This window comes from Micromonas pusilla (genome assembly GCF_000151265.4).
Source record: "Micromonas pusilla CCMP1545 genomic scaffold MICPUCscaffold_2, whole genome shotgun sequence".
In the NCBI taxonomy this organism is placed as follows: Eukaryota; Viridiplantae; Chlorophyta; class Mamiellophyceae; order Mamiellales; family Mamiellaceae; genus Micromonas; species Micromonas pusilla.
The window spans coordinates 216089-227480 of NW_003315883.1; the positions used below are offsets into that span (position 1 = coordinate 216089).

At 65.2% G+C, this 11392-nt stretch overlaps 5 protein-coding genes across 5 annotated transcripts in view; 2 read left to right on the forward strand and 3 right to left on the reverse strand.

Annotated features, from left to right (window-relative positions):
* Positions 1–63: 63 nt before the first annotated feature.
* On the reverse strand, positions 64–885 carry MICPUCDRAFT_38357 (uncharacterized protein; the record flags this gene model as incomplete). Its single annotated transcript, XM_003056213.1, has 2 exons — positions 64–340; positions 476–885. 2 exons carry the CDS (start codon positions 883–885, stop codon positions 64–66), a joined length of 687 nt encoding a protein of 228 aa, XP_003056259.1.
* A 515-nt stretch (positions 886–1400) lies between these two features.
* FBPASE_3 (Fructose-1,6-bisphosphatase) lies at positions 1401–3623 on the reverse strand (the record flags this gene model as incomplete). Its single annotated transcript, XM_003056214.1, has 7 exons — positions 1401–1559; positions 1750–1936; positions 2176–2382; positions 2530–2680; positions 2870–2991; positions 3176–3222; positions 3381–3623. The coding sequence occupies 7 exons, from the start codon at positions 3621–3623 to the stop codon at positions 1401–1403; spliced, it is 1116 nt and encodes a 371-aa protein (XP_003056260.1).
* Positions 3624–4045: 422 nt separating this feature from the next.
* On the forward strand, positions 4046–6448 carry MICPUCDRAFT_55071 (pfkB family carbohydrate kinase; the record flags this gene model as incomplete). Its single annotated transcript, XM_003055823.1, has 6 exons — positions 4046–4388; positions 4489–4835; positions 4992–5166; positions 5266–5662; positions 5957–6263; positions 6314–6448. The coding sequence occupies 6 exons, from the start codon at positions 4046–4048 to the stop codon at positions 6446–6448; spliced, it is 1704 nt and encodes a 567-aa protein (XP_003055869.1).
* Positions 6449–6507: 59 nt separating this feature from the next.
* Positions 6508–9189, reverse strand: MICPUCDRAFT_70850 (calcineurin-like phosphoesterase; the record flags this gene model as incomplete). The annotated part of the gene is made up of 6 exons (XM_003056215.1): positions 6508–6928; positions 7084–7355; positions 7542–8072; positions 8177–8424; positions 8614–8856; positions 9099–9189. The coding sequence occupies 6 exons, from the start codon at positions 9187–9189 to the stop codon at positions 6601–6603; spliced, it is 1713 nt and encodes a 570-aa protein (XP_003056261.1). The 3' UTR covers positions 6508–6600.
* A 496-nt stretch (positions 9190–9685) lies between these two features.
* The window catches only part of MICPUCDRAFT_46487 (uncharacterized protein), a gene marked incomplete at its 5' end in the record, with an annotated part of 3055 nt that continues 1348 nt past the window's right edge, over positions 9686–11392 (forward strand). Inside the window, 2 exons of the mRNA XM_003055824.1 lie at positions 9686–9841; positions 11270–11368. Coding sequence (XP_003055870.1) covers positions 9686–9841; positions 11270–11368 — 255 coding nt within the window. The remainder of the gene's footprint in view (positions 9842–11269; positions 11369–11392) is intronic.

The following is an 11392-nucleotide window of genomic DNA, read 5'->3' on the forward strand; positions in this document are numbered from 1 at the left end:
GCACGAGGATAATGCGTTAATTAATTTAGTAGTCAGGGTCTCCTCCCCGCGTCTACTGTAGATCTATCTCGCGACATCAGCGCGTTCGCGCGCCGCCGAATGCGCGCGCGTCAAGCGCGCGAACGCCGCGCTCTTGTCGCGCCCCGAGCCCCACCCTGACGTCCCCCCGCCGAACCCTAACCCTAATCCTAACCCTAATCCTAACCCTAACCCTACGCCGCGCGGCGTCGTGAGCCACAGCAGCGTCAGCGCGAGGACGACGCGCGTCGGCAGCAGGAGAGACGCGACGGCGACGGCGACGGCGACGACGACGAGCGCGCGCGTCGCCGCGGGGTCGTGCCTGGCGGGACGGTAGTGCGAAAAAAGTGCGTTCATCGGTCAGTTGAAAGGGACCGTTTCGCGATCAAACGTCGACCCCGAGCGGCAGGGCGGGTGAAAAACGCGAGAATAATAATGCGAGAAATAATGCGCGCACCACGCCAACGCCGCGTTCGCTCGCTCCGCGACGCGCGCGACGCGCTCAAGGAACGCGCGCGCGGCGGACGCGGAGACGCGCTCGCGCGCGGCCGCGGCGGCGGCGCGCGCGTCGGCGTCGGCGTCCGCGCCGCCGGTTCGATCCCCGCCGTTTCCGCCGACGCGCGGCGACGACGCGGCGACGCCGCCGAGGATCGCGAAAGCCGTCGGGACGACGACGCGAGGGTACAGCGCCGGGAGCACCAGCGCGACGCGCGCGAGCGTCGCCTCGAGCGCGGTGACGCCGCGCGGGTCGTCGTCGAGCGCGAGGGCGCGCCGCGCGCGCGCCGCGAGCGCGCGGAACGGCGCGAGCGCGAGGACGACGCGCGCGGCCGCGTCGTGGTCGCGCGCGAGAGCGAGACTAAGGGCCATTCCATACAAAAATAGTTCACCGGTCAGTTGAAAGGGGATGCGATCAAATGTTGAAACCGGGCGATGGGTGAAAACTTTTTGTATAGAACGCACCTGAAGATGGCGCGCTCCGCGCGCGTCGTGGCGACGACGCCCGTCGCGATCGTCTCGCCGCGCGTCGGTCGCGCGACCGCGAACATCGGAGCGCGCGCGCGCGGGCGGGCGGGCCCCGGAGAAGAAGAGAGGAACGCGCGAACGGAACGGGGGACGGGGGGGGCGCGTCCGCGTCGTGCGCGCGTTGCAAATGAGAATTGAGCCGAGTCAGTGTCAGTTATCAGCTCAGGTGCGTTCTATACAAACGTTTTTTCACCCATCGCTCGGTTTCAACATTTGATCGCGTCTCCTTTCAACTGACCGATGAACTATTTTTGTATGGAATGGCCTTCAGTGTTGAGAGACTGGACGCGGCGGGATAAACGTCGTACTGTACGATTCGATTCGCGCGTCAGTCGGTTCATCAAAGTCCTCGTCGTCGCTCACGCTAAGAACGACTCGAGGTACTGCACCTCCTTCGCGCTCCCGACGTAGAACGGCACGCGCTGGTGCACCTCGCTCGGCTCCACGTCCATGACCCTCCCGGTTCCGGTGCTCCCCATGCCGCCCGCCTGCTCCGCGATGAAACTCATCGGCGCGCACTCAGGGCCGTTCCATACGAAGCGACGTCGGGGTGGAGTCGAAAGGCGTCAGGATGAGTTGAAAGGTATCGTAGGCGGGGATTGAAAGCGAGGGACCCTGGGCGGAGAGTCACGCCGGCAAAAGTCCTTAAGGATCGGCGTTCACCACGCCGACGGGGTCGTATGGGGACCAGTGTGATATAGAACGCACCTCGTACAGCAGTCGCAGCTTCCCGTTTGGATTCTTCGCGTCTCCTGGGTACCCGTAGATGCCGCCGTACAGCAGCGTCCTGTGAAAATCGCCCACGAGCGACCCGATGTATCGCGCGCTGTACGGCTTGCCGTTCTGATCGATCCCGCCCGCGCGGAGATCGTCCGCGTACCGCTTCAACCCCTCGCTCCAGTTCTGAGTTGAAAGGCGTCGGTCGGAGTTGAAAGGCGTCAGGGGTGGAGTTGAAAGGCAGGCGTCGTTAGGGATCGGCGCGCGCCGCGCGAACGCGGTCGCGTGGGAACCAGTGCGAGACAGAACGCGGTCGCGCGGGCGCCGGCGCATGCGTAGTCTGGTCTACCGAGAGACGCCGGGAGATAAAGTCCTTAAGGAACGGCGTTCACCACGCCACCGCGGTCGTATGGGGACCAGTGTGAGATAGAACGCGCCTTCGCGTTGCCTTCGTTGAAGGAATAGATGCGTCCGCGCTCGGGGATCCGCACTCTCTCGTGCGACATCACGAATTCGCCGATTGACGCGTCCAGCGTGAACATGTACACGCCGTCGCCGACGGTGAGCACGAGCATCGTGGACGAGGAGTACATGCAGTAGCCCGCGGCTTGGAGGTTGTTGCCGCTCTGAGGGTCGAGGGTTGAAAGGCGTCAGAAGCGGAGTTGAAAGGCAACGCGGGCGGGTATTGAAAGCGAGGTGTGGGCGGAGAGAGACGCCGGGAAAAGTCCTTAAGGAACGGCGTTCACCGCGCGGACGCGGTCGTATGGGGACCGGTGTGAATGAAGATGAAGAGGACGCGCCTGGCACACGTTGGCGATGCACTTTTCCTCCACAGCCGCGTCGTCCTCGGCGTCGAAATCCGGGACGCACTGCTCGTCGCTGTCGTACACGCCGAAGATGGATCCGGTGCTGACGGCGGCGTCTGATGAGATCGTGAACGCGTGGACAGGATCGGTCAGCGAGTGATCAGATTCGATGACGTGGCAGATAGATGACGGATCGCGCGGCGGATTCGATTCGATTCGATTCGATTCGCGCGGCGGCGGATTTGTATGGGACGCAGTCAGGCATACGAACGCCGCGCCGCGCGAGTGAGCGAAAGCGCGCGCACCCAAGTTCGAGGACCCGTCCAGAGGGTCGAACACGACGACGTAGTTCCCCGCGTACGTCTCCTCGACCGCGACGGGGACGTCCTCCTCCTCGGACGCGATCACGCCGGTGCGGCCGGACGTTCTGAGGGCCGTTCCATACGAGCGAACGTCGGGGTGGAGTTGAAAGGCGTCAGTTGGAGTTGAAAGGCGTCGAAGGAGGGGATTGAAAGCGAGGGGTGGGCGCAGAGAAACGCCGGGCAAAGTCCTTAAGGATCGGCGTTCACCACGCGAACGGGGTCGTATGGGGACCAGTGTATAGAACGCACCTGAGGACGTCGCAAAAAATCTCGTTCGCGACCACGTCGAGCTTTTTCTGCGTCGGTTTTGTGTGTTCACAGTAAGTTGGTTTACGCATCGGTCAGCGCGCGACTACGGTACAGTATTTGAAAGCGACGCGCGCGCGTTGACCCGCACGACGCGGGCTCGAAAGGAGGCGAACGAAAGGAGTTTCGCTTTCGCGCGCCTACACACCTGGTCCTCGCCCTGGACGTTCACGTCTCCCGCGAGCCCCGTGTCGCCCGCGACGGGCGCGCGCTGGACGCGGCTCGCGATCTGCTTGCACGCGAGCGCGACGGAGGAGAGCACGATCGCGAGCTCGCCGTCGACGCGGCCGCCGATCTCTTCCTTGAGGAGCCACGTCGTGAACGTGGAGCCGAGGCCCGCGGGCGCGGTTCGCGCGCGCACGGACGCCTCGTCGGTCGTCGCGACCGACATGGCGACGGCGACGCGCGAAAACGACGCCGCGCGTCCGCCGCGCGGCTTCGCGGCGCGCGCGCGGAGCGACGACGACGCCGCCGCCGCGCTCGCGGGGAACGCGCGGAGTGGGGACGCGAGGGCGGCCATGGGGTGGGGTGGGGAGAGGTGCCGGGCGTGCGGGGAGGGGTGCGCGCGCGGCGTGTGAGGAGTGCGATCTCGTGAGGAGTGTCGAGAGTCGAGATAAGATAGACAAGGTGCGCTCATTCGATTCAGACTAAAAAACCATAGAGTACGAGTACGCAAAATTCCGAGCGCCACTGCTGCCACCCGTCGCTGACGGGGCGAGGCGCGCGTCGGTGTCGTCCGTCGATCGGCGAACGCCACGACGCGTCGCGCGGCCGCCGTCGCACGCCGCCGCCGCCGCCACGCCCGCGCGCACGATGTTCGCGTCGCGCGCGTCGTCGCCGTCGCCGTCGCCGCCGCCGTCCCTCGCGCGCGCCTCGCCGCGCGCGCGTCGCGCCCGCGCGGCGCCGGCGACGTCGCGGCGCGCGACCGTCGTCCTAAGATCCGCCGCCTCTTCCTCCTCCGCCTCCTCCGCCTCCGCCGCGTCTCCTCGCGAGAAGAAGATCGTCGGCGTCGGGTCCGCGGGCGTGGACTACCTCGCGTCCATCGCGTCGTTCCCCAAGCCCGACGCGAAGCTCCGCACGGACGCGTTCGAGACGCAGGGGGGCGGGAACGCGGGGAACGCGCTCGTCGCGATGGCGCGACTCGGCGCGGAGGCGCGTTCTATCTATCTCACACTGGTCCCCGTACGACCGCGTTCGCGTGGTGAACGCCGATCCTTGAGGACTTTCGTCATCTCTCGGCGTGTCTCTCCGCCCAGGGTCCCTCGCTTTCAATCCCCGCCCTCGGCGCCTTTCAACGCCACCCCTGACGCCTTTGAACCTCACCCCGGCGCGCGCGAAGGCGTCCATCTTGACCAAACTCTCCGACGACGGCGCCGGCGTCGCGATCCTCGACGAGTTCCGACGCGAGGGCGTCGGGTGCGAGAGCGTCGTCGTCGAGCCAGGGAAGAGCTCGCCGTTCACGTACATCATCGTCGACCGCGAGGGGAGCACGCGCACGTGCATTCACACCCCGGGGCCGGAGTTTCGCGCGGAGGAGATGCCGGACGACGCCGTCGAGGCGCGTCCCATCTCGCACTGGTCCCCATACGACCGCGTCGGCGCGGTGAACGCGATTCCTTAAGGACTTTACTTCCCGGCTGGCGTGCATTTCTCTCCGCCCATCACCCCTCGCTGGTTTCAATCCCGACACGCATCGACGCCTTTCAACTCCACCCCCGACGCCTTTCAACTCCGCCCCGACTGACGTTCGCTCGCGCAGAGACTCATCGAAGGCGCCGACCTCGTCTACTTCGACGGGCGGCTCACCGAGGTTGCGATTCGAGTCGCGCGCGCGGCGAACGCGGCCGGCGTGCCCGTGCTCGTCGAAGGCGAGCGGCCGCGCGACGGCCTGGAGACGCTGTTGACGCACGGAGACTACGTGTGCACGAGCACGGGTACGTTTTCGTTTCACACTGGTCCCCATACGACCGCGTTCGCGTTGTGAACGCCGTTTCTTAAGGACTTTACCACCCGGCGCATCTCTCCTCCCACAGAGTACCCGAAAGCGCACGCCGCGGCGGCGAGCGGCGACGGCGAGGAGAATCTGGAGTTGGAGACGGCGATGGTGAAGACGTTGGCGTCGCTGCCGCGCGCCAGGGCGCTCGTCACGACGCTCGGCGCGCGCGGGTCGGTGATGATTCGCAGGGTGGACGACTGGGGCGGCGGCGCCGGCGAGAAAGAGAGGGAGGGAGACGCGCCGAAGACGACGACGCTGAAGGAGCTGCTGGCCGCGCTCGAGTCAGGCGCGTCCGAAGATCCGATCGCGCGCCGTTCCTCCTCGAGGATGACTCGCGTTCTTTCCTTTCGCGCGCGAGCTCGGAACCTCACGTCGCGCCACGCGGGGAATTCCATTCCATTCCATTCAATTCCATCCACCGATATCGCGCCCGCGTACCTGATCCGACGCGCGTCTCGTCTGTCTCCCTCCCTCGACATACCCATCCCATCAATCAGGCGTCAAGAGAGGCATCCCGAGCCCGAAACAGACGCCCGTGCCGTCGCCGCCGCTGACCTCCAAGGCGGCGTACTTGATCGACGCCGGGTGAGACTGCTTCCCATACGACCCCGTTCGCGTGTTGATCGCCGTTCCTTAAGGACTTTTCCCGTCGTCACTCTTCACCCGCGCTTCCCTTTCAACGTTTGACCGGTAAGACGTTAGACTGACCGTTCGCTTCACCCGCGCAGGGACGACGCTGCGGCTGCCGTCGGGCCGTGCGACGTCACTTTCGCGCCCGCGTGCCTCGTGACGAAGTCAGCCGTGGTGGACACCACCGGCGCGGGGGATTCGTTCATCGGGTCGATGTGCTACGGGATCGCCAACGGGTTCGACTTGACGCGCGCGATGCGTTTGGGGTCGTACGTCGCCGCGAGGAAGTGCCGCGAGGTGAGCGAGACTGGTCCCCGCGCGACCCCGTTCGCGCGGCGCGCGCCGTTTCTCGAGGATAACTTTTCTTCCACCTTTTTCTCTTCTCTCGACCACCGACCACACGATGTGCCACGTCATCTCATTTCGTCCAATCGCATCACGCCACGCGTACGCAGCTCGGCGCGCGTCCGGGGCTGCCGCGCGCGGAGACGATCCCCGCGGAGCTCATCGCGGACGAGGACGAGCTCGCCGCGATGCCGGAGTTCGACGACGACGCGGAGGCCAGGGGCGTGGGCGCCGGAGACGCGTGACCGACGCGGGATGGATGGACGCGCGGCGCGGCGCGGCGCGCGTGCGGGACGTTTATTACGTTTGTACAATTTATTTTGAACATTCAATCGAAACGAATTCTCCTTCTACGCGACCTCTTCTCTTCTCGCGCGTCGGTATTCGGTCTAGTTACTCATTTGTTCGCCACCGCCTTCGGGTTGATCGCGCGCGTGGAGATGCCCATGACCTGCCCCGCGGTCCCGGTGTACGGTCCGTACGACGACAGAACGTTCAGCTCCACGTCTTCGCCCTTCATCTTCTTGAAGTAATTCTTCGCGGCGGCGACGCGACGCATCTCCTTCATCCTGTGCATCTTGTTCCGGACAACCTTCCTCCAGTACGACCCGTCCTCGTTCGGCTGCACGACGGTGACGTCCCCGGTGTCGTCGTCGAACAGGCAGAGCGCGTCGCCGCCCCACTCGTCGTCGATGATCGCCACGCGGCGGTTCTCGAGCTCGTCTCTGCGAGGGCGCGTGATAGGTCAGCGCGCGCGCGTACGCGTCGTGATGCGATTGGACAATACGTGATGACGTGTCATATCGTGTGGTGTTCGAGAGAAGAGACGCGCCGGCCGCCGCGAAAAGCGCGAAAAGTAAAGGAAGAAGAGAGGACTCACCTCGAGACGACCATCCCGAGCGGCGCGAGCGTCGACGGATCGTACTCGATGATCATGCCGTTGTGCCCGCCCATCACGGCGCCGTCCTTCATGAACCACCACTTCACCGGGTCGCGCGAGGAGAAGTCGCCGTCGATCTCGCCGCACGGCTCGTTCACGCGGCACCCGTCGTCCTCGGACGGCGTGTACGCGGAGAACCAGAGGTCGTGATCGTAGTCCTCGTGCTCGTGCGCGAAGGTCATCACGGAGCAGCCGTTGAGCGCGTCGTCCGTCTGAGGGTCGTTCCATACGAGCGATGATATCGGGGTGGAGTTCAAAGGCGTCAGATGGAGTTGAAAGGCGTCGCGGGCGGGGATTGAAAGCGAGGGGTGGGCGGAGAGACACGCCGGCAAAAGTCCTTAAGGATCGGCGTTCACCACGCCGACGCGGTCGTATGGGGACCAGTGTATAGAACGCACCTGATCGTTCTCGTAGTCGATCTCGCACTGGTCGCTGAAGAGGACGGTCGCGTCGAGGCGCACGGCGCCGCCCTTGGCGTGGTCCACCGTGCACACCTCGAACCCCTTGGAGTTGCCGCGCACGATGCGCGAGTGTCGGCGGCCGTCGCGCGACGACCGCGCCGTCATCACTCCAGTCTGCGCGAAGATGGCGCTGCCGCGGTTGTTCCCCCCGGGGAACGTGATGGAGTCTTCGTAATCGTGCGACAGGTGGAAGTGCGCGGAGAACCACCCTTTGATCTGCGGGTTGCGGCGCACGGTGTTGATGAAGAGCTTCGACGCCACGGGGTCGTTGTGGTTGAGCCAGCAGCAGCCGTTGACGACGTGGCACTCCTGCAGGACGCGGAGACCGGAGCCGATCACGGGCGCGTGCGAGAAGCAGAAGATCTGCCACCCGTCCTCGTACGGGTGCTCCTCGACCGTCTTCACGAACCAGTCGAGCTGCTCCTGGTCCACGGCGACCTCGTGGGAGGTGTACGTGGCGTCGCGGAACTGCGGGCCATTCCATACAAAAAAAGTTCATCGGTCAGTTGAAAGGGGACGCGATCAAATGATGAAACCGAACGATGGGTGAAAAACTTATGTATAGAACGCACCTGCGTGCTGCCGAGGCCGACGATGAGCGTCTTGGGCGCGATCTCGTAGCAAAACTGCGGCGTCTCCTTCCCCATGTGTTCCAAGTACGCCGCGAGGTTAGCCTTGTCCGTGGAGAACTCGTCGATCCCCTCGAGGTCGTGGTTCCCCCCCACGATGTCGTACTTGTGCCCGAACCCGTCGAGGTACGCGCGCACAGTCTTGAAGCACTCCGTCGTCCCCGCGTAGAGCTGCTTGGACTCGGTGCAATCTTTGGGCCATTCCACACGAGCGAACGTCGGGGTGGAGTTCAAAGGCGTCAGAAGCGGAGTTGAAAGGCAACGCGGGCGGGTATTGAAAGCGAGGTGTGGGCGGAGAGAGACGCCGGCAAAAGTCCTTAAGGATCGGCGTTCACCACGCCGACGCGGTCGTATGGGGACCGGTGTGATACAGAACGCGCCTTTGCTCTCGCCGAGATCTCCCAGCGACACGAGGAACGGGTTCGGGCTGGCGTCGAGCACCGCCTTCATGTGATCGCGCCCCTCGAGCGAGTGCGCGGTATCGCGCGGGTCCCAGTGCAGGTCGCCGAGGATGCCGATGGTGTAGTTGCTCGGGTCGTCGGGGACGATCTCGAGTTGCTGCGCGGCCGCGCGGAGGGCGAGGCGCGCGGCGCGCGAGGGCTTCGCCGCGACGCGCGGCGCGGCTGCGCGCGTAGGAGGGAGAGACGGAGGGAGGGAGAGAGGGATGGACGGACGAGGGTTGAGTGGGGTCGCGAGCGACGCGTCCGGCGCGGCGACCGCGGCGCGGGGGGGGAGCGCGGATCGGTTCGGTCCGGTCGATCGATCGAACGATCGATCCCATCGAGCGAAGAACGCTATCCGGCGACGCGGGACGCGCGAGGGGCGGAAAATATCGCTCGTCGCCGAGGAGGGATCGAGGACGCACCGCGCGCGCCGAGCGGCTTGGCGCGGCCGATGGAGTACTTGCTGCTCATCGTCTTCGCGGGGGCGGCGGCGGCCATGGTGAAGGAGGCCATCGTGAACGACGGGGGGCGGGGCTCTCTCTCTGCGCGGAGGAAGAATGATGAACGAGCGAGCGACGGGAGCCTCTGACAACTGGCAAAGATCCGCGCCACGCAAACTCCACAGATAGACAGAGAGGTTATTACAGTACTACAGTACAGGGACCGTAGAACTGACTCGCGCTACGCGCTAGGCGAAAATGCTGTATCAGACTAAGATTCCATACGAATTTTGCGTACTCGTACTCTATGGTTTTTTAGTCTGATCGAGTTAGCGCAACTGCTGTGGCCTATGGCCACACGCGGGTGTTTGTTCTGTCGCGCGTGCCGACGCCGCCACAGCGATCGCCGCCCTCGTCGCATGAAGCAGCGCGCGGTGAAGAAGAAGCAGACGCGCAAGGTCAAGGCGGCGAAGAAGCGTCAGAGAGAAGCCGCGAGGGCGGCGAAGGAGGCGAGGGATCCGACCACCGCGAACGGCGGCGCGCCGCGCGACGGCGACGGCGATGTCGCCATGGCGGCCGCGGACGCGACCCTCGCCGCCGCGCGCGAGGACGTGAAACTCGCGGAGAAGGAAGCGTCGACGAGCGGCGGCGGCGGTCGCGCCGCGCACGCGCTCAAGGTCCAAGCCCGGCGCGCGCTCAAGCACAAGATCGCGGGGCTGAGGCGCGTTCTTCTCACACTGGTCCCCGTACGACCGCGTCGGCGAGGTGCACGCCGTTCCTTGAGGACTTTATCTCCCGGCGCATCTCTCCGCCCATTACCCCTCGCTTTCGATCCCGACACACCTCCCTCGACGCCTTTGAACTCCGCTTCTGACGCCTTTGAACTCCACCCCGACATTCGCTCGTATGGGCGACGACCCTCAGGGAGAAGCGCTCGAAGATCGCCAAGCGCAACGTCGCCTTCAAGCCGACGCGGAAGGCGCTCGGAGCGAAGATACAGACGCTCCTGCGCGCGGGGAAAGCCAGGCGCGTTCTATACACTGGTCCCCATACGACCGCGTTCGCGTGGTGAACGCCGTTTCTTAAGGACTTTTGCCGTCGTGTCTCTCCGCTCACCCCTCGCTTTCAATCCCCGCCCTCGACGCCTTTGAACTCCAACTGACGCCTTTGAACTCCACCCCGACGTTCGCTTGTATGGAATGGCCCTCAGCGCGGGGGGGGACGCGGAGACGCTCGCCGAGGCCGCCGCGTCGCTGCCGGGCGACGACGACGACGACGACGACGACGAGTGGGAGGAGTACGACGCGAACGCGACCGAGGACGTGGACATGACGACCGCGTGAGCGTGAGGTGCGTTCTATCTCACACCGGTTCCCGTACGACCGCGTTGGCGTGGTGAACGCCGATCCTTAAGGACTTTACTTCCCGGCGCATCTCTCCGCTCATCCCTCGCTTTCAATCCCCGCCCTCACCGCCTTTCAACTCCGCTTCTGACGCCTTTCAACTCCACTCCGATATCATCGCTCGTATAGAACGCACCCGAGCGCCTCTCGTCGTCGTCGTCGTCGTCAGACTCCTTTCCATACAGTACGCGTCGCGCGCCTTCTCTTCGCGGGATATACAGTACGAGCACAGTAGGGCTAGAAGAAGCACACCAGTAGGGCGGCTCGCTAGAAGAAAAGAACAGCGCGCCGCGCCGCGCTCGCGAGCGAGCGCACTGGTCCCCGTACGACCGCGGTCGCGTGGTGAACGCCAATCCTTAAAGCGATGCGGCGGCGCGAGAGCTCCGCGGGCCGGCGCGTCGTCGAGCTGGACGTGGAGGCGTTGTGGGACGGCGACGGCGCGTGGCGACGACGCGACGACGGCGACGCCCGTGACGCGGCGGCGGNACNCGCNCGGNGTCNCGCCGCTGGCGATCGCCGCGTGGCGAGGGCACGAGAAGGTCGTGGTGCGTATTCATATTCATCACACCTGTCCCCATACGACCGCGTCGGCGTTGTGAACGCGATTCCTTAAGGACTTTTTTTATCCCCCGGCGTTCGTCTCTCTCGGCGCCGTGCCCCGTGCGTCCGCGACGTCGCATAGAAGCAACTCGGAGTGAAGACGCCTTTCGACTCCACCCCGACNTACGTCACGTCGCTTCGTACCCTCAGGACCTCCTGCTGACGCTCGGCGCGGACGTCAACGCGAGAGACGACTTCGGCGTCGCCGCGATACACAAGGCGGCGGGCCACGGGCGCGTCGCCGCGCTCGTTCGACTGCTCGGCGACGGCGCC